The sequence below is a fragment of the Perognathus longimembris genome, chromosome 2 (genome assembly GCF_023159225.1).
Source record: "Perognathus longimembris pacificus isolate PPM17 chromosome 2, ASM2315922v1, whole genome shotgun sequence".
NCBI classification, from domain to species: domain Eukaryota; kingdom Metazoa; phylum Chordata; class Mammalia; order Rodentia; family Heteromyidae; genus Perognathus; species Perognathus longimembris.
In genome coordinates this window covers 75,069,753-75,090,195 of record NC_063162.1, presented here as the reverse complement: position 1 = coordinate 75,090,195, position 20,443 = coordinate 75,069,753, and the positions used below count along the sequence as shown (strand labels likewise).

Sequence of the window (20,443 nt, the reverse complement as noted above, 5' to 3'; positions counted from 1 at the left end):
ACAGCTCTGGATTTCATGATATTAGACCCAGTGTCCGCAGTAGAAGTAAAAATCACATCATCAAGGAAGCATTCAATGGGAGACTCTCTGTACACACACACACACACACACACACACACACACACACACACACACACACAAATTCTGCAGAAAAGTAAACCTAATGCGGAAGTATCTCACTGAAACTCCAGGGAAACAAGTCTTATGCTTACTTAGAAATTGGCCTCCATGATAAAAATTGGAATCATAGCTTCACAGAAATGAACATGCGTTTATTTTTCTCATACAAGAGAAAGGTCCTAAGAAATCAACTCAGAGATGGTGTGGTGGTGTATTAATATCACCCACACCTGGTCCTTAGTGCTGTGCCATGAGCATCAGGCTGGGTCTGGCCCCAGGACCTCTGCCTCCACAAATCCCAGGCTCAAGCTGGATCAGGAGCAGAAGCAGGAGGGGGAGAGCTTGAAGACGTAGCATTGCCCTGGCCACCAGACCACTTTCAGAGCCTCTAACATGCAACACCAGGAAAGTAAGTATTCACTCTGCCAGCTTCTCCTTAGAAGCCTTGCAGGGTAGAGACCTTAGAAGGGCGAGGGAGTCTGCATGTGAACATATTAGAGATAATAAATAGAAATCATTAGCATTGCAGCTGTTGTCATTAATCTCCATATATATTATCAGTATTGTCTTTTATTTGTAGTTGTTTATTATATGTACTAAAATTTCTATAATTTCCTTCCCAATGTTCCCCCCAATTCTGTTTTTGGCCTAGGTTTAGATAGCTGATAATAGATAGATAGATAGATAGATAGATAGATAGATAGATAGATAGATAGATAGATAGATAGACGATAGATGATGGATGGATAAATAGAGAATAGACAGATAATAGATGACAGATGGATAGATGATAGAGATATAGAAATACACAGATACGCACTCATTTATCAGCAGTACTGCACAGCAAGCCAAGCCCTGCATTGGAAGAGGACAAGGCTATGCAAAAATGCATGAGCACTGTTATTACCAGAGGCAGAATGGCCCTTGTTGCCTGCCTGCCCTTAAGTGCCTTTGCACTTCCAGCTAAAATGTCTTACCTGTTATAGATCCCTGGAAATGCTCACCTCTGACAGACACCAGATGGAGCTGCAGCCTAACACACAATGGATCCGTGCAGCCAGAACAGCAATTGGGTCTCATTGAATGAACAACCACAGATAACTTTTTAGTCTGTGTCTTACCCACATCCTTGAGCCACCAAGGCATCATGGCTTCAACCTTCTCCTTTCAGTAAGGCCATTCATATCCGAGTGTTTGGCTTAATAACTTTGGGGTTCTTTCAGATGTGTACTTAGTGCCCACCTGTGTGGCCTAACCTAGAGTCACCCAGGGCAAAAAACAACTGTGCTTTCTTAGGGAATGGGAGAGAGCAGGGGGCTGAGGGAGGAATCAAAATTTTAGTTTAACTGACAAAAGATGAGGATGATGCATGGCACACATGCATGGAAAGGTGAAATTGATATCCCTTTGCATAATGATTCAAAAGTAATAAACTTCATAGGTTAAGGAAAGAGAATGAAGTCATGGAGTAAGGAATGAACCAGGTGGACAGAGCTGGATGAGAAACTGCACTGTAAGAGGTAGGATTCAGAGAGGGGAATCCAAGAGCCAGAGGCAGCCAAAGTGGAGGGAGAGCAAACAGCTGAACAAGGGCAGAGAAGGGAGACACAAGGGTAAGGGTGATGGGTTATTGCCAAATGCAGAAAAGCATTAAGGCCCAGCACAGGGGAGGTGGAAATGCAAACCTGTGGTAACGGAGCAATGGGGGACACTTATCTGAATGACCAGCCATCCTTAACTGAGGTGAAGAGGATGCTGGCCCTGTGGGGGACACTGCCCTCTATGTCAAAAGTTACATTTCTTTTGTGCTGAACTCACTCTTCCCCATAGCTCTGAGCTGTGCTGAGTCAGGGTTTTTATTATCCTCATTTTATAGTGCGAACATTGAGACACATTATGTAAATCAGCTAAGCTCCCAGAGTAAACAAAAGGCAGATCCAGACTTTAATTATAAGTTCTTCTGACTCCAAAGTCCCAGTTCTTAACCACTGCCTGTAACCCTTTCCCTACAACAACAGAAACTCAGATAGCGTAGATGCTCACCTTACACAGGCCCTAGTTATGGGCTGTTCACATTGACAAATTAAGTTGTGAAGTCTGCAGGGAAAAGGAGTCATTTAAAAAAAGTTATCATCTAGACAATCAGGAAGCAAAATGAAAAGGGGGAGTTATACTGTTCACTTTCACTAAACAGTCAGGGCTGAAGAACGCCAAACTTAGTAGGAAATTTAGCTTAAAAAAATAAATCTCAGAATTCCAGAGATGACTCACATACAAGGAAGTCCTTTAAAAGCCTCTTTTTATTTGATGTAAGAATAGAATCTGCATTTCTATATAACCCACTGTGCAAAAAAAATACAGGGAAGTTATTTTACAACATCTCAACAACTGTACATTTGCTCAACTAACATATTAGCAGAGGTTAAAAAAATAATGGCTTAGCAAATAACACAAGCAACTAAGTCAAGTTCTGCCTCAGAAAGATGGCTTCCAACATCCAGAAGCACAGTTGAGAAATCACAGCCACACCAAAGCCTGACGCCTATGCCTGGAGGAATTGAGAACTAGAGAAAGCATCGTGTATCCCATGGCTTTGTGTAGCCATCACTAGAGCATTTGTATAGAAACAGATATGAAACACCTGTGGAGTGAACCTAAGTCAGGCGGAGGAAGTGCTACTAGCCTGCACAAGGGTTTTCCTGCTCGGATACCAAACTGGGAGCTAAGAGTTACAACTTCCTCCCTTAACAAAAAGTCTTGAGGGTTTTTAAATTCCTGTTTGGAAAGCAAATTAAAATTTCCCCGTGACATCATCTTTTTTGTAAGCATGCAATACATAAGTGGCTCAGTATGGTCACCAAACTCTGGAGCAGGCTCTACCAAGTCACTGTGGTCCACTGGATATGAGCTGTGGACAGGGGAAGGGAGGTTTCTAAACCCTTGACAACTGAGTTAGGAGGCTGCAGCCATGAAGGATGCCTCCGTGTCTATGAGACTCCTGGAGAGTTCGGCCTGAATGCAGTATACTCTTAGCAGACACCAGACTCAGTAATAGTGGCCCAGACCTCTTCATCATGAGATACAGAGTGGAGGCCACGAATCCACAGACTAGTATTGTAAATGGAAACTTTCCAAAACTCATGCCCTGAAACCCAGGACCTCATTTGTAAAGGAATCAAAAGCCATCTCTGATTATGAGCCTTTCCTTGCTATCTCTCTGATTTCAGGTCCAACGTAAAAATTCCCACGAAAGTTAGAAAAAGGTGAAAGAATGCCGCTCTAAAGAGAGGTGAGCTGTATCTTTTATTCTACCAACGGCCATGAGAGCAAAGGGTACCACAGGGCTCCGGGTCTGTGTTCTGTTGAGAAGGTGACCTGACATTTAACTTAAAGACATCTCCAGACTTAGGGAGAAATATCTGGAAATAAAGGATTAAAACTAGGGTCACCTTCCTGCTCCACAAGTAAACCCACACCCCTAGGTGTCTAAACCACTTTGACAGTTAAGACTGAATATCCGTCCCATAGGCCCGGAGCGTTCTCTACTGAGATGGAGGGAAAGAGTAGAAGAAATATCCTGAAAACCCCCAAATCCTTGCACATACTGGACAGGAGACACGTAGTTAGAAATAAAAAAGGGTTTTCTTTTTAAATTTTCTTTCTTTTAATTTGGATCCAGTTTGTAACACACACATTCTGAAATGTCCACAAATACAATTTACCAGACATGTTTCCCCTCTAAAATTATTATATTCATAAGCACGTAATTTTTATTTTGAATGCAATTGCTATGAAAATTACATATTTACTAGTATCTTAGATAAAGGTTTTTAAAATTAGAAGACAGTTTCAGAAGTTCACTTCTTAAATATGATGATTACTATGCTGAGTATATTCCTATTGGGGCAAATTGAACCTTAGGGGTGATAAATGGCAGTTTTTCCTCTTTTGTCTGAACAGGGTATGTAACATAGGTCCAACTTTGAAAGACTTATATAATAAAAGCCACATAAAACAACCTGCTTCCTAGTTTATTCCTAGAGTCTGGATTGACTTCAAATCCAGCCTCACAGGAGAATGAGAAAGGTTAAAATCACACATACCCTCATGCTGCCTTCATGGGTCAACCGTGATGGCACTAGCTCTTCCCAGATGATGTCAGCCCTCCAAAGATCTCTAAGGCCAGTCCTGCTCTGACAGGTGGCCCTCCTCACACCCTCCCTTCTGTCCCAGACCCTATTTTCTGTTCCAGTGATGTGAAATGTTCTGAATCTTCTTCATTTTGATCCTCTGGTCCAGCATCTTATACCTTGCAGGGTGGTCATCGGCTTTCTTGGGAACCGAAGGTGCATAGGAGCTGGAGGCGTAAGCCGGGCGTTTAAAGTGGCGCAAAGGAGGCTTGATGACTGGAGCCGTGGAGAGGAAGACAGACAATCATTAGTTTCACCAAGGACACAGTACAACCTACAGATCATGGCCCACTTCCTCCAGCCTGGCCTTCCCCACACCAGCACACACACATAGGGCTGGAGCCTTACTGGAACCCCCATCACCCATAGATCAGCAACTGCATTCATTGGCTTAAAAATGAACAAAGGTGGTAAGAAAAATAGTGCTGACCATGGCACATCAAGGCTCTTTGGCTATGTGGATGGGGTTAAGGAAGGGAGAGCACACAGTGGGACATTTGGGGAAGGCAGAACAAACATGGCAGGCAGAGCTGCATCATCAACCACATTTAGCATAGTATGGGGGCTCTGGAGTTTGGAAATGGCTATCATTAAAGCATCTTGTTGAGAATATACTTGCAAAATACCTATAAAGATCTTCTATTCAAAACCTAGAAAGAACCTAACTTAAAACAACCTAACTTAAAAATGGATAAAAGATCCGAATGACTCCTCACCAGAGAGGACACATGTCAGATAAGTCCAGGAATACAGACTTAAGTTTTTTTTGCCATTCCTGGGGCTTGAACTCTTGGCCTGGGCACTGTCTCTGAGCTTCTTTTGTTCAAGGCTAGCACTCTACCACTTGAGCCACAGCACCGCTTCCAGCTTTTTCTGTTTCTGTAGTACTAAGGAATTGACTCAGGGCTTCATGCATGCTAGGCAAACACTCTACCACTAAGCCACCTTCCCAGCCCTTAACATTTTTTTGTTATTAACAATTTACACAATAGTGAGATTCTACTGCATACCAGTTGTTGCTTGAAGATCCTGAGCAACAAGGACTGGAATGCATGCAGAAGAGTTTCAGCAGTGCCCAACAGTACCGCTTCTTCAGAAGATAGGTTGGCACTTTCTCATGAAGCTAGATTAGTGTTGCCATATGATATAATAATTGTGCTCCTGAGTTCATTTGACTGATTGGGGGGAAAAAAATCTGTGTCCACATGGAACTTCTGTAGAAACCTTATTTTCCCAAACTGTCCTTCAATGGGTGAATGGACAGTCTGATTAAACTCTTATCCAATGATGAAATGATCAATGAATTATCAAGGCACACAAAATCCTGAATGAATCTTAAATGCACATTGCTATATAAAGCAGGAGAGTCTGGAAATGCAACCTACCCCATGATTATATTATATAGCATGCTCAGATGGTAAAATTTATAGAGACAATGATTGCCAGGAAATTAGAGGAGGGAAGGTTGAATAGGTGAAATTATTTTTATATGATGCTATAGTGATAGATAGGCATCACTACACATTTGTCAAAACCGGTAGAGAGTGATCGGTAGAGAGTAATGTATGCAACTTAAAAACACTATTTAGGAAGCTACAGAATCCCAGAATAGAAGGCAAAATATCACAAAGCAATCTGACTGCATTGCCAATGTAAGAAACAACCTCACTGAAGAGAAGAAAAGACAATATGCTTACATAAATAGCTTTGGATAAAAGTGGACTCCACAGATGAAAGGCCAAAGAAGTTCAGCATAAGCACCGTATTCTAATAGGCAATGCTGATTCTTATATAAGTATATTGTTTCTCATACAGATACCGATAACAGCTCTATCATTACTCTACATAGATCTGTCATTGAGCCTATGCAAAATAAAACTATTAGTAAGAAAATTTACAGATAAACAGAAAGGAGAGATGCATGTGATAATGTATTAGACATGAAACAATATAAATCCAATTAGCAGTGGTATCAATGGTTGTGTATAAAGATATGTGTAGATATGTGTGTTTATGTGCAAGTGTACATAGCTCTTTTTCTTTCTCTGTATCAGCTGAGAGGTCATAGGAGCAGTGAAAAGTCAGCAGACGTAGAAACTCTGAGCATCCCATAGTCTGTAGACCTAGACTTCTAACATTTCAATAAAAGGAACTAGGGATTTTTGAAGAAATGACTCCTTTTAGGATTAAGGCACAAGATACACCAGGCATTCTTGGAACACATTCTAGAGGCATAAAATTGAAAAGTGCTTGTAGATAAAGAGCAATAAGAAAAAGATCTCCAAGTGAAATATTCCAACTTGCTTTGAGCAACAAAATAAATAAAGTAGCATCCTATTACAAATCCGAAGTAGAAAAGTAACAAGCCTATACTCACATAAGTGAGGAAATAAAAACTTGTGAGAGAATAGACAATTCTGTTACATCTGTCTATTCAAATACAGTTTGTCTATCTGCAAATTACCAGATAATTTATGTATGCAAACACCCTAAGGGTGAAGAGGAGGTAGTGCAGGTACTGGTAGCACTTCCGAAGTGTATAAACAATATACTGTATAAAGAGTAGTTTTGCAGTAAAAAGAGATCTAACTAATATGACTTTATCCAGAAGATCAAAGTGACACAAGTAAGTCCTAGTGACAGCATGCATTCTGACATTATGTGACAGAAATGTACATTTTGTGATTAGAAATAGAAATTTACCTCTACGGTCATTCTCCCCCAAAGAAATAACTTCTTTCTGATAAGTCACAATTGAAGTACATTCCACAAAATGCCAGACTAACATTCATCAACACACACACACACACACACACACACACACACACACACACACACACACACCTGGGAGAGAACCTGTCATGACCCAGAGCTACCCTAAAGAGACATGATGGCTAAGGTACTGGGCTACCTGGATGAGATCTGGAACAGATATGGAAAACCAGAGTTACCCTGGGACAAAAAGTACTTCAGCAAGTCACTGCCAATAATAAGAAAATGAATTTTTGGTGTTTACTTTGAAGCAAAATTTAGGCACTGTGCAATTATAGTGAATGAGGTAAATTCTAGTATATTCTTAAAATGTAACTTTATGACACTAGAAAGATAGTATGGATGTCTCTTAACAAAAATAAACAATCTGTCTGTTAGGTGTCTCAGGGATAAAGCCCACCACACACATGCAAGAGGTGAGAAAAGTTTAATGCCAGACAGACTGGTAGGCTGACTCCATCAGGACAGAGAGCAGCAGCTGCCATTAAACTAGGGAGGGATATTTATAGGGAGGGAGCTTGCAAGAAAATGGGAGACTGTATTGTAAGGGAAGGCGGGGGGGGGGGGGTTAATGTTAGTGGCCAGGCCAGGTGGCCAGACCTGACCAAAGTGACTTTGATATGCAGACAGCAGGCAGAACCTTGGTCGCTGGGATGTCAGCTCTCACAAAATGACTTTACCCCAGCTAACGCTTACCTCATTTATAAGAAAGCACATAAATATGCACATAGGAAAATCTGAAAAATGTAACATAAATTATAGTTGCACTTATCTCCTACTTGGGTAAAGACTGGTATTTTATTTTACTGTACATTTTGCTTCTAGTTGATTGCATCTTCTGATTTTTCTATGATGATCAGATTTGAGTGCTGTAATTTTTTAAAAAGAAATAACAGCCAGGTCCAGGTGGATCATACTTGTAATCCTAGCTACACAGGAGGCCAAGATCTGAGAATCTGTTTGAAGCCAGCCCAGACAGAAAAGTCCATGATATCCTTATCTACAACTAACCACGAAAAAGTTGCAAGTAGAGTTGTGGCTCATGTGGTAGAGTACAAAATCTCAGGACAGTGCCCAGGCCCTGAGTTCAAGCCCCAGGACCAGCACAAGAAAGAAGGAAGAGAAAGAAGGAAGGAAGTGAGGGAGGAAAGGGAAGGGAAGGAAAGGGAAAGGAAAGGAAGAGAAGGATGGAAGGAGAGAGAGAGAGAGAAAGAGGAAAGAAGGGAGGAAGGAAGGAAAGGAGGGAGGGAGGGAGGGAGGGAGGAAGGAAGGAGGGAAGGAAGGAAGGAAGGAAGGAAGGAAGGAAGGAAGGAAGGAAGGAAGGAAGGAAGGAAGGAAGGAAGGAAGGAAGGAAGGAAGGAAGGGAGGGAAAGAAACTTAACTGCCAAAATTTCTTCCAGAAAATCACTGAACAGGGACTGGGAATATGGCCTAGTGGCAAGAGTGCTTGCCTCATAAACATGAAGCCCTAGGTTCAATTCCTCAGCACCACATATATAGAAAAGGCCAGAAGTGGCACTGTGGCTCAAGCTGGCAGAGTGCTAGCCTTGAGCAAAAAGAAGCCAGGGACAGTGCTCAGGCCCTGAGTTCAAGCCCCAGAACTGGCAAAAAAAAATCACTGACCAGAGGTATGCTACAAACTTATACCTTATAGAAAGTAAATAAAACTAAGTCCACTGAAAGCTTTTGTTCTAGTCATTTCAGTGGGTCCACAGCTGAGGGCCCTTTCTGCAACCTGCAGACTAATCTGTTCCCTGACTTGTTAGAATACCTACCATGTGCTGCTGTAATACAACAGGACAGAAGGGAAGCCCTACCCTCATGGTGCTTCCTTCTGCTAAGTCCCCCAAAGCTTGTTGCTCATTTACAAAACAAAAAGGAACCCAGGTAAAGGTGATGCTGCCACTATGAGCTCCTAAATGCCACATGGCTATGCTGGGCCCTGTAAATTAACTAAATGCCCCCAGGTTTACATTTTTGCCCTTGGGTCTGAGCTAGTTTCCGCTGCAGTCACTTTATACGCACCTTGGGCTCCAGGAAAGAAAAGATTCACAGTTTAATATCTTGTGTGAAAAGCAAACTGCCCTGCAAACAGATAATGTCATCGTCTTTACCATCCTAAAGGAAATAGCAAAACACTTAGCTCACCCACCAGGCATCATGTTCCTGCTCTGTGCCCATGGTGAAGTGTGAACTTCTCCTGAACAACTCCAGAGATGAAGACCAAGGGTCATCCAGCGCACACCTGTGCGGACCACACTTAGGATGTGGGACAGTATTAACTCACCTGACCCCCAACTTTTCCCATTCAGCCTGAAACCAACGTCTACACCCCTGAAGACGAGTGGAGAGGTACTGAGGTGCTGCCTTCCCATGGCTACCATGGAACAAATCTCTTCTCTCTGCCCTTCATCATGTCTTTTTATTTGTCATATGGGCATGAGTGGTCAAGCCTACCATGAGACTATTGGATTTGGGGCCTGGCATGATTTCGATGCCAACTAGGCCTTTGAGTTACCCTAATATAGTAAATGCTATCAACTAATAACCCTGTTGAAGCTTAACAATATACATCTTTCTATAAAGATATAGAGGAACTGTTTTCTTTAAAATGCCCAGAGCTTAATTCTGTGGCTTAGGGTAAAAGAGGCACTGAGCACTGAACACCCCTGGGGAATAGAACAGAGAAACAAGAGGGCTTTAGATGGAAAGCAATGGCTAGGAACAGCTGGGGCTCCTGATGCTCCAGCCCAGAGAGCCACAGGACCCTCCATATTCAGTCTATTTTTACAACGCAGCAGGAACCCAACCACTGTATTATTGAATTTCTCATTCTCAGCATGAGGAACAATCTCTATTTGCTGGAATTCAGGTATCAGAGTTCACCTCCCCTTGTTACTGGCATCTCTACAAAGAGACAGTAGAAGCTGCTGGTGGAGGTAGAGACACTGGATGCCCACTGTCCCTCACTCCAGTGTGGGAAAGGGGACATTTCATACAGTGCTGGCATATATACATGTTTTCCATATAAAAATGCTCTTCTCAGAGCTTTAACTGTCCCAGCACCCCTTTTCATTTTTGGCAATACTGGGGTTTGAACTCAGGGACTTGCATTTGCTAGGCAGACTCTCTACCACTGAGCCACATCTCCAACCTTGTTTGTTACTGGTTACTTAGATCTTTTTGAGATCTGGTTCCACTTCCTACTCAGTGTTCCTGTTCTATCTGAGATGGTAGCTAGGCAACACTATATCCAGAGGCTGTTTGTTGAGATGGAGTCTCACTGTCTTTTCTGTCTAGGGTGGAGCCATGATCCTCCCAATCTTAGCCTCCTGAATAGTTTAGGATGTGTCACTGTGCTTTTATGGGCTGAGAAAGGAACCTTCCAAACTTTTCTTCCCAAGCTGGCTTTGAACTGCAGTCCTCCAAGTAGCTTTGTCATGAACACTACAGTTCCTCCCCAAAATGTCTCTGGCTTTCTTCCATTATCACCATCAACCTTTTCTTTTCTCTGCCTTTATCTCCATCTCTTTCCCTGGCTACTTTCCTTCTCTCAAATCATTTTGCTCAGTGCATACTTATTTGGAATATGGGAATCTAATTGCACAGAACTTTTCTTTCCCAGAAAGAAGATGAAGTCCTAGGTGCAATCAAGGTGCTATCAGATGGGTTTAGACACTAACACAAAAGTAGAGACTTTCTGAGCCCTCCTGGAGGATTAGTGACTGCAGACTTTGGTTTCCCAGGCACTTTTGATAGAGTCACCAATGCTGCAGTGTGGCTGAAGGAGTGTTGGCCTCAGTCAGTGATGAAGGATGGATGGCAAATGAGGACTGCACTTTGTTAAGTTGTCCCATAAGTACTGGAGGCATGGGTTATGACTTTCTGTCGCTAACCGAGAACACGCTGCTTTTCTTTGGCCGTGGTGGTTGATTTTACATGGCTAAAGGATCTCTTCATGTCGCGACCATCTCTAGTGCAATTGGTGGCAAACACATTCAGGCCTCAGGTGTCAGTCACTGATTCAATGTCCACCATGTGTGTACGTGGTGAGGACAGCAGGATGGACCATCGCTCGCTCTTTTCCATACTTGGGTCTGGTCCAGTGAGCTGCCTTGAAGTAACTGTGATTTCATTATAGTGGTTTTCTTAGTGCTCTGTGATAATAATGTGATATGTGCAGAGCAATGTGCGATCCCAAAGAATCCTGGCCAGGGTCTCTATTGTCAGCTGTTCTTCTTTTAGCATTCGACACTAGCTTTCTTCTCTTGCAGAGATAATGCCACAATTACCTTTGCAAAACAAACATTTCTTCCAATAGACACATGTACGCACATATCCATACACATAAAGCACATGACCAAGACAACGATAATCATTTATTGTCACAGGAATGTTATTTTACATAGAAGAAAGCAAATATTCCACATGTGGCATTTTCTAAATCAGGATAATTTGTGGTATCTGCCTGAGATCTCATGAAGAGTCCTTATTTTAAAAACAAACAAAATTTATCCAGGAGCTTTGGAAGAATGCAAAAGCTGAGCCTATGACTAAAGATGGAAAAATTTAAGAAGTGATTTTCATATCAGTAAATGCTCTAATAAAATAATTACACTAGCTGTATATCATACACTGATTGGCTAAGTACAATGCTAGGAATCTAACATGAATTACCTGCAATTCTCACATTCTTATCCAAAAAGTACTTGCTCTCTCCAACTCTGGGTGAGGAAACTGAGGCTTCCCACACTTGAGCCATTCACCAAAGATTACACAGCTAGGATGGAGGAAGGCTAGAGTCTAGATTCACATACAAGCAGTTCGATTTCAGACCTCTCCTTATATATTTAAAATGATTGTGGCCCCAAATTCAGTCTTATCAACTATTATAACAGGCTAAAAGGATCAAGTTAAAGTAGCACCAAATTTATATTATCACAGTTTGAATATACACCTGGGATGGATGCTGGATTCTTGAATACCCTTGTTATCAGCTATCATCATGCTTGTCTCAGGACAAGAGAACCTCATCTCATTTACAGCAGTGGCTCAGGATAGACCTGCATGAAGGTCTCTTAAACAACTGCTTTCACCTCTTCCCTCACCTGTGCAGGGTAGAACATCCACATGTCCCAAAAGTGTAGTCTCATGGAAAAAAGCCACCATCACAGGTAGCTGCCGGACTTGAGGTGAAATTATAACCCAGTGATTGTCACCGCTGGCTATAGATGAGAGCCATGTGGAGACAATTCCCAGTGCTCAAGTAGTAGCTCAGACCACGTAGAGCAGAACCCTTTCCTTTCTTTATCATCGCCTGTCTCCTCCTTCCCCATCATCACACCCACCTTCTCACTTGTAGTCCCCTACTGTCCTAAGACGATGGCCAGATTCAGCTCTGACTCTGGCCTCACATAACTGAGACTGTGATTTCACTTTCTGGTTTCTAAGTAATGGAGATAATGAACCTCAGGTTCAGCCAAGTGTTGCAATGCATGCCTCTCTTCCTAGCTATAAGGGGAGGAATAGGTAAGAGTATTGTGAAAATACAGTGAAAGCACAAAGGGCTGGGAGCATAGCTCAAGTCCTGAGCACCTGCATAGCAAGAGCAAGGCCCCAAGTTCAAAACCACAGTAGCACCGAGAATAAATAAGTAACAATCAGCTGAGAGGGCCATGGTAAGAATGAAAACAACTCATGTGTAGCTACCGATCCAATGATCCAGTTTCTATTCTCTGCCTGGGATGAGGACTCTTTGTTTCTGGAATTATCTGGAAGAGTTATGTTTGTCAGGAAAATTCAGTAGCACAATCTTTTTCTAATTTGGGAGTCCATTTGCATCCCAAGATGCAAGAGCACTGCGGTGAGGCCCCACGGACAGGTGCCCTGGCAGGAGTCCTCACCTCTTGGAGGAACATAATGCAGCAACAAAACCCAAGCAGAAAATCACTTCTACCACACACATTAGGTAGAGTGTTGTCTAAGGTAACAAGCTATTCTTGGACTCTTCAAGGTGTATTATGTATTAAAAACAAGAACAATCAAAGCCATTATCTGCATTTTTAAAGATGCTAACTCTCCAAGGACTTTTCCTCAAGAAAATGAGACATGTAAATTCTCCATAGCTTCCAGTTTCTTCTCACCTCACAGAGCAAAGAGTTCCAGGACAAAGCCTAGATAAGGTGACAAGCGATCCAATAGGAACTGAGTGACCCCATTCCTATCTCCAAACAAACCATTTCCCATCTGGCATGGAAAAAAATCACCCAAAGGATATTTCAAGGTCTCTGGAAGAGTTGGGATGATGGAATGGGTAGAACACAAAACTTTCCTGCCCTCAATCCCACCTAAAGCTGTCTACTTCCTCCAGTAGTTCTCAGCCCTAAACACTATTGGACTACTATGTATAAGTTTCATAAAAATCTGTCATCCAATCCTTGCTCCAAGAGCCTTTGGGATAACTATTTGGATCTTAACCTCAGTGTGTTTGCAATGCCCGGTGACTGGACGGGTAGCCAGGGTTATGAGCTGCTAAATGAACTACCTTTGTTTTCAGCACAAGTCTGAAATAGTCACACACTATATAACAGTGAGTGATGGCCCACGTACAGGATAGCATGTGCTGCATAGGTTACATGTAGAGTAGTCTGTACAGCTGAGGGTGTGCATGCACACAACAACAAAATCACCTATGGCATACTTTTAAGAATGCGCCCCCCCCCATTGGAAGGACTGAGGGTAAAGAGGGTCTTGGGCAGCTGATCACATCTGGTCAGTGCCTGAAAACCTGCTCTGATCCCTCTGGGTCAGTGCCTACAAGCCTTGGCCAGATCCTGAGAGCAGAAAATGAATCCACCAAGCTTCTGTAGGAAGAAGTGGGTAGAATTCCATAGGGAGAAGCCTGGAGTTGGATTGCTCAGAAACGGGCTGAGTTATTTCTACAAGATCCTCAGGAAATCCTGAACATGCTTATATACTTCCATTCTGGGTTTTGTTCTTCTTCCTTCAATAAAATAGTAACTGTTTTTCATGGATACTGTTTGGGATTCAGAGGGTTACAACCTGGAATCTCTGCCTGAGGCCCTCTGTACTGTGCCCAGCAGCACCTAATGGGTGCATGGCATACAGTGACCATTACTACATAGCGTAGAAAGGTCAAAGGTCAAAGATATCTCCTGACTCAGCCCTCCCTGAACCCAGGGTTATCACAGTATTTTAAAAATTCTCCCTATTGGGCTGGGAGTATGGCCTAGTGGCAAGAGTGCTTGCCTCATATACATGAAGCCCTGGGTTCGATTCCTCAGCACCACATATATAGAAAATAGCCAGAAGTGGCGCTGTGGCTCAAGTGGCAGAGTGCTAGCCTTGAGCAAAAAGAAGCCAGGGACAGTGCTCAGGCCCTGAGTTCAAGCCTCAGGATTGGCAAAAAAAAAAAAAATTCTCCCTATCTCTCATACAATTCAACATTATTAGAAGAAAGATCTTGCTACACAATGAAGAAATTGCTTACTGGATTTATTTGTCAGTATTTGGCCCAAAACACTCCACTTTGATTCAGAAATCCACATATTATCCAAAAATGCACATATGTTGGAAAAATGTGTGTGTGTGTGTGTGTGTTTCCATTCAGTCCCCCCAAAGAAAGCACTTGGCCAAATCCAAGTCCACATTTAAACTAAGCAATGTAAAAGCACAGTGGCCCATGCAGTGATAACCACAGTCTAGCCATAGTGCAGGAGATGTGGATAGGGGTAGCTCAACTAGCCAGGGTGGAAGGAGTCTGGTCCCTGAATTATAATCTTGGTATAATAGGGGAAATATAGGGAAATTAGGATATGGCTGGGCCCTTCTAATTCTTGAGGCTCTTTGCTTTCATTATGTGAAGGCATAATGATGCTTTAATTTATCCTCACTGGAGGTCTTTGAGATTCCCCCTCATTGTGCTTTAGCCCATTGGCAATTCAGCCCTGCAGGTTCACTTCCTGAGGACAGGGGCAGAGTATGTGCATCCTGAACCCCAGAACACAATCACAGGACTGATAACAGCTGGTGCAGAAGAGATATTTAAATGAATGGATAAACTTCTCTAAATCACATTCGAGAACCTTCATAAATCTCTCAGCTAGAGAATAAATTACTCACTTCCAACATACACCAGCTGGTAAAGTTGTCTATAGAAGCTAATATTTCTTCTCCCTTGCATCTGCAGGGAGAGCTGCTGCCTTGTTTGTTTAAGGAGAAAGTCCCTTTCTTCTCAAGTTTCAAGTATGGTATCTGAGCAGACCTGTTTTACACCAACACCAGCCTCTCAGCTCATTTCCACTCTCACAGTAGTGTGGCACCATTTCCCAACCCTCCCCAGCACCTGGCAAACTAGTGAAAAAGAGGAACAATTATCCAAGGCTGAAAAATCACCTTTGTTCATTGCTATTCAAACAATGACTACCTATCAAATACCCTGTGATATAAAAGAAGATTCCAGAAGCATCTTCCTTGAGAAGGTGCTGATTGATCATTCTGTTTCTGTGGAGAAAAATTGAACTTGGGAGAATATACAAGCTAACTCTCTCATTTGATTTTTCTCAAGGATATACATATTTTTCCATGTGTGAGAATGAAGTCTGGAAATGTAAGGCCAGTTCACAGCCTTCAGCCTCTGGTCATTACTAACAGGGCCTATTTTTAGAAGAAGCTGGAAAAGATAAAGCACTTCAGGGCTCCAACGGGTTCAATCAAGGCATAGCAATGACTCTGTTTTGACTCAGTTCATCCCTAAGTAATATCCTTCAAGGTGAACTCAAGGTGAAAGTCAACTGCAGAGATTCCCTTCAGAGACAATACAGGGTCCTTGAACTGGTGGATGGGAAGTGATCCCCAGGCAGATGAACGCCTGGGAGGTAGTTAGAAATGTGGGCTTGTTAGCATCAGGATGCTGGCAAATCTCACAGCAAAGAGCATTGGCTCTCTTTCCATCTGCCCCTTGCTGGCCTGGGCAAGCTACTCATTTGTTTGTGCCTCAGTTTCCTAACCTGTGAAATGGAAACAGTAGTACTTGCCTTGGAGAGTCACAAGGATTTAATACATGTTAGGAACCTAGCATTTCCCTGAAGTTTGTAGATTCACCATACGTATAAAAGTACGTGTGAAAAGAAACTGTATAAGGGAGAGCCACCATCATCGTTTTTGAAGTTCTCAATAACTTACAATACATGTAGTATTTGTTTTGGTAAAAGAAACATAAGTTTTCTATAATGTCTTCGGACCTCAAAGATGGCCGAGTCTCTTCCAAGGAAGCTTCTGATGTCTGCTTTATCCGTAGTCCCCTAAAACAGGACACACAACAACGTTATTGCCAGTTCGCCAGCAGGGGGCATGCACATGCTCTACAGCGGGGAGGAGTTTTAGAAGCAGAGCCAAGTCTACAGCCAGTACTACAGCACAGGCCAGCAGCTGCACATGGGGCCCGCTACATCTGCATCAACCAGCAATGGTGGTACTGTACCTTGTCATCTAAGGCCACTTCTGGAAAGTGAGGGGCTAGGACTCTGCTCTGAGGTGAGCAGCTGAACACCACGCCTCCACCAGGAGCCACCATTCCCTCAGCTCTCCATCACAGACGGCCCACCCATGGAGGTCCACGGGGCTCACAGATTCCCAATGGATGACGCAGGTGCTAGAGAAAGATCTATGGCTTTCCCATACAAGAGTTGAAGTGTCTTGGTGCTGGGGTTCCAGGATGAGCCCACAGGTAACTTTAGAAACTGTGCAAGCAGTTATTTGTGAAGTAACCAAGGGTGGCAACCGCGGGGAGCCATGGTCTCTGCCGGACTTTCCTTCATACCTCATCCTCATATCCCAGTGCCCATTTCTGCCCATGGGTTAGCAGAGGAAAAGTATTAAATTTCTGAGAGCAATATGCTAAATCATCAGCATGAATGAACTAACAAAAAGACTCGTCAAACAGGCATAGATCCTTCAGTTAAAAATTACTATACCATAACAACATCTATGATTATCATAGAGAAAAAATACTAATACAACAAGCATCTACACTTTCAATATCACTGAAGCAAGTGTTAATATTTTCTACATTTCCTCAGAAATATTTTAAAGGGATTGGAGAACATAGGTAGGATTGAATGAGATACTCTCCCTCCTCTATGGTATGTGGGGTTTTGGTGTGTGTGTGTTTGGCTTCTGCTAAGCAAAATGTTTCTAAGCTCTGTGTCTGTTGGATGGTGTATCAAGTGTCGCTCACTTAAAACAGAGATGATGATTTGTCTGTCTGGTGGCCAGGTGACAGAAGTTTGAGTTGTTTCCATGTCTGGACAGTGGTGTCTTAGCAGTAGACACATGTGAAGATGTTTTCACAACATTCAGGTTGTGTAAACCAAGAGAACAGCTAGATCAGGAGATTGCTGTGCAATTTGACTTTGAAGGGGCTGCAAAACTTTTCAAAGATGGCTATGACGTCTTTCATGTAAGAGTTCTAATTCCTCCATGCCAGAGCCAGGACCCATGATGACACTTTACAAAAGATGTCCCACGACTGTACCCTGGACATCACAGATTCAGTCAGCATCCTCCTATCCATCCAGGAATGGCAGATTTCCATGATCCTCTTAGGCTGCAGCCCTGGGCCCCACACCTCACGTCTTGTAGTCAGACTGAGTCCCATGGCCCTGGGTACTCATACGTGTTCCTTCCTGATGTTTGTGCCCAGGGCAGAGCACAGTTGTTCTATGGACTCTGTGCACATGTTGAGATGTACTCTGTACAGAACGGTGCTTTGTTTCTGCTTCTCAGAGATGTTTGTCTCCAGCATTGCCCTTTCAAAAATGATTTCCTTATGCTGAGTGGAGAGGCTCACATCTATAGTCACAGTTACTCAGGAGGCTGAGATCAAGAGGATCATGATTCAGGGCCAGCCTGGACAAAATGTTCATGAGATCCTCATCTCAATCAACAAAATATCTGGGTCCAGTGGTCATTGCAGAGAAGTGCGAAGCATAAATGGACCAGCCCAGGGGAAAAATGAGATCTTATTTGAAAAATAACTACCACAGCAAAAAGAGGCTTATGTAGTAGAGCACCTGCCTAGCAAGCACGAAGCCCTGGGTTCAAATCCAAGGATTGCCAAAAAATTATTTATTTTTCTATTCTGTCCAACTTTGCATGCATTTGGAGCAGAGGAACTGTGTGTCAATGAGTCAACTTCCTGAGCGATGTTGGTCAGAATTCACAACAGACATTTTTGTTTCTTAGTGACTAAGCTGTTGAACTGTTTGGATGTGGACAGGTGGATGATGTTGAAGAAAATAACACCGTGAAAATCCTGACAAGGCCCATCTGATACTCTGCATAACTGCAGTATTTTCTAAGCTGTTATTTCCTGAAGGTAGCTAAGAATTGCGGACCTGTGATGTCAACAAAGGCATCTCTGAGGAGAGGCTGGGAACAGGCCCTGACCAAGCCTGGAGAGGGAGCTAAATTATGTTATATGAAGTAAGCTGGGCTCAGAGACAAGGGGCACGTGTTTTCTCTCATATGTGAAAGTTAGATCTAAATGACAAACAGTGAAAATACATACAGGGTCATATGCACACATACACAAACATATTGTCTAAAACATGTAAACAAAAGGGAGGGTTGCAAGAATATAATGCCTTTGTACAATGAATTCAGAGTTTAACAAAATGAAAGCTGTTGGGAAGAGGGAAGGTCAAAGGAGGTGGGAAGACAAAAAATAGGGAGATGAATGAGAAGTGAATGTAGTCATAATATTCAATGTACATACTTAAAAGTATAACCACATACCTTGAGGGGGCTAGGGAGTGGGGTTGGGAGAGATAGTGGAGAATGAGGGTAGATGGAAGGATTGACACAGATAATAAAAATTGAAACATTGCCACTGAACATACAAATAAATTTTGACATAGTCATTGAAAAACCAATCACTGAAATGTTTGCTAATTTAGTAACATGGAGGAAATGCTGTGACTTAAGGATAAATTTCAAAAGAAAACAAAAGTGTACATAAAGCACGACTTGAGTCTAGGATAGCAAGAGGGAAAGACCATCCTGATTAACTAACCAAGGAGAAACATGTTGCTAATGTTTCTTCTGTGTAATTTATTATTATTATTATTATTATTATTATTATTATTATTATTATTATACAATAAGCACTTTTATTTTCTGCAACTATCCTTTCTACCCCTACAATCAATTGTGCTTTTCCAATTAACTTGTAGAAAGGAGTCTAAGCCTAAATGTGGACACAGAACCTTACATGAACTGCTAAGCGCCAAAGTGATCATCACAAGTGCTTAATCGTTCCCCACACATACTGGAGGGAACCAGGGTCCTGTAGCCTCCTCTTTATAATCAAAATCAGCTGTGTATCTACTCCAACCTTGTGTCTGTGTACTGTGCCAAATTTACTGACATTTTCTCATCCTCAGGTGGGACAGCAGCATTAGTGAGGGGTCAGAGATATAGGATGCTATGCAGATGTGGTGGCAAAATTCAAATCCACTTCTCCCTCTCTCACCAAAAACTGACTCCCATTTTTTTTTAAATCAGTTGTGGGGCTTGAACTCAGGACCTGGGCCCTACCTCTGAGCTTCTTCGGTCAAGTTCAATGATCTACTACCTTGATCCACAATGCCACTTCTAGATTTCTGGTGGTTCATTGGAGATAAGAGTCTCACAGACATTTTTGCCCAGGCTGGCTTTAAACCATGATCCTCAGATCTCAACTTCTTGAGTAGGTAGGATAACAGGCGCCTGCCACTAGTGCTGGGCTTCCCATTCTTTCCTCTGACTACCAATACTCTCATAGCTGGTCCAGGAGCTGAATCATGTTCTTTCTCATGCTGGATGGTAGACCTCACAGGCCAACTATGGAACCGCTATGACCATTGCTAGAGGAACCTCACAACATGGACAACTGAGACAATGCTCTGGTTACATGAGGTAGATCACATAGAGAACCGGCAGGGTCTGTTTATCAACTCCTGCACTCAGCTCTGGCTCCAGGCCAGCCATTCACCCACCTGGCAAAGTCAGACGACTTGAGCTGGTGCTGGGGGCCGGCGAGCCCTGAGAATGCTTCTTTGCACCTGCAAAGAGGAAAGAAAGGATAAGGGCAAGTAGAATTGTGGATTGATGTGGACAGTCAGTGTTCATCTGAACTCTCGTTAGATATTCTAAAAGCGTGGGTCTGAAAATAACCTTTAGCAGAGGGCCACCAAGCATGGATGCTGTGGACTCCGCAAGCAAGAAGGCCAGCCTCCATCTTTGGGCAGGTGATTGTGCTAGATTGACCTGGCTGGCAGGGTTGGGACACTGAGAACTAG

General features: G+C 42.8%; 1 protein-coding gene across 7 annotated transcripts in view; it reads right to left on the bottom strand.

Moving 5' to 3' along the window:
* Nucleotides 1-3,951: 3,951 nt before the first annotated feature.
* Nucleotides 3,952-20,443, bottom strand: part of Pde1c (phosphodiesterase 1C) — a 278,713-nt gene continuing 262,221 nt past the window's right edge. For 3 of the 7 annotated variants that reach the window (XM_048339508.1, XM_048339513.1, XM_048339514.1), the window contains 2 exons: nt 20,141-20,206; nt 14,519-16,405 (listed from right to left, as the gene is read on the bottom strand). In XM_048339508.1, the coding sequence (XP_048195465.1) occupies nt 16,392-16,405; nt 20,141-20,206 (80 nt within the window). In that variant the 3' untranslated portion in view covers nt 14,519-16,391. Of the gene's footprint in view, nt 4,527-10,027; nt 11,375-14,518; nt 16,406-20,140; nt 20,207-20,443 lie in introns of those variants that run through there. The other 4 variants (XM_048339509.1, XR_007210013.1, XM_048339510.1 and 1 more) reach the window with 4 other exon arrangements.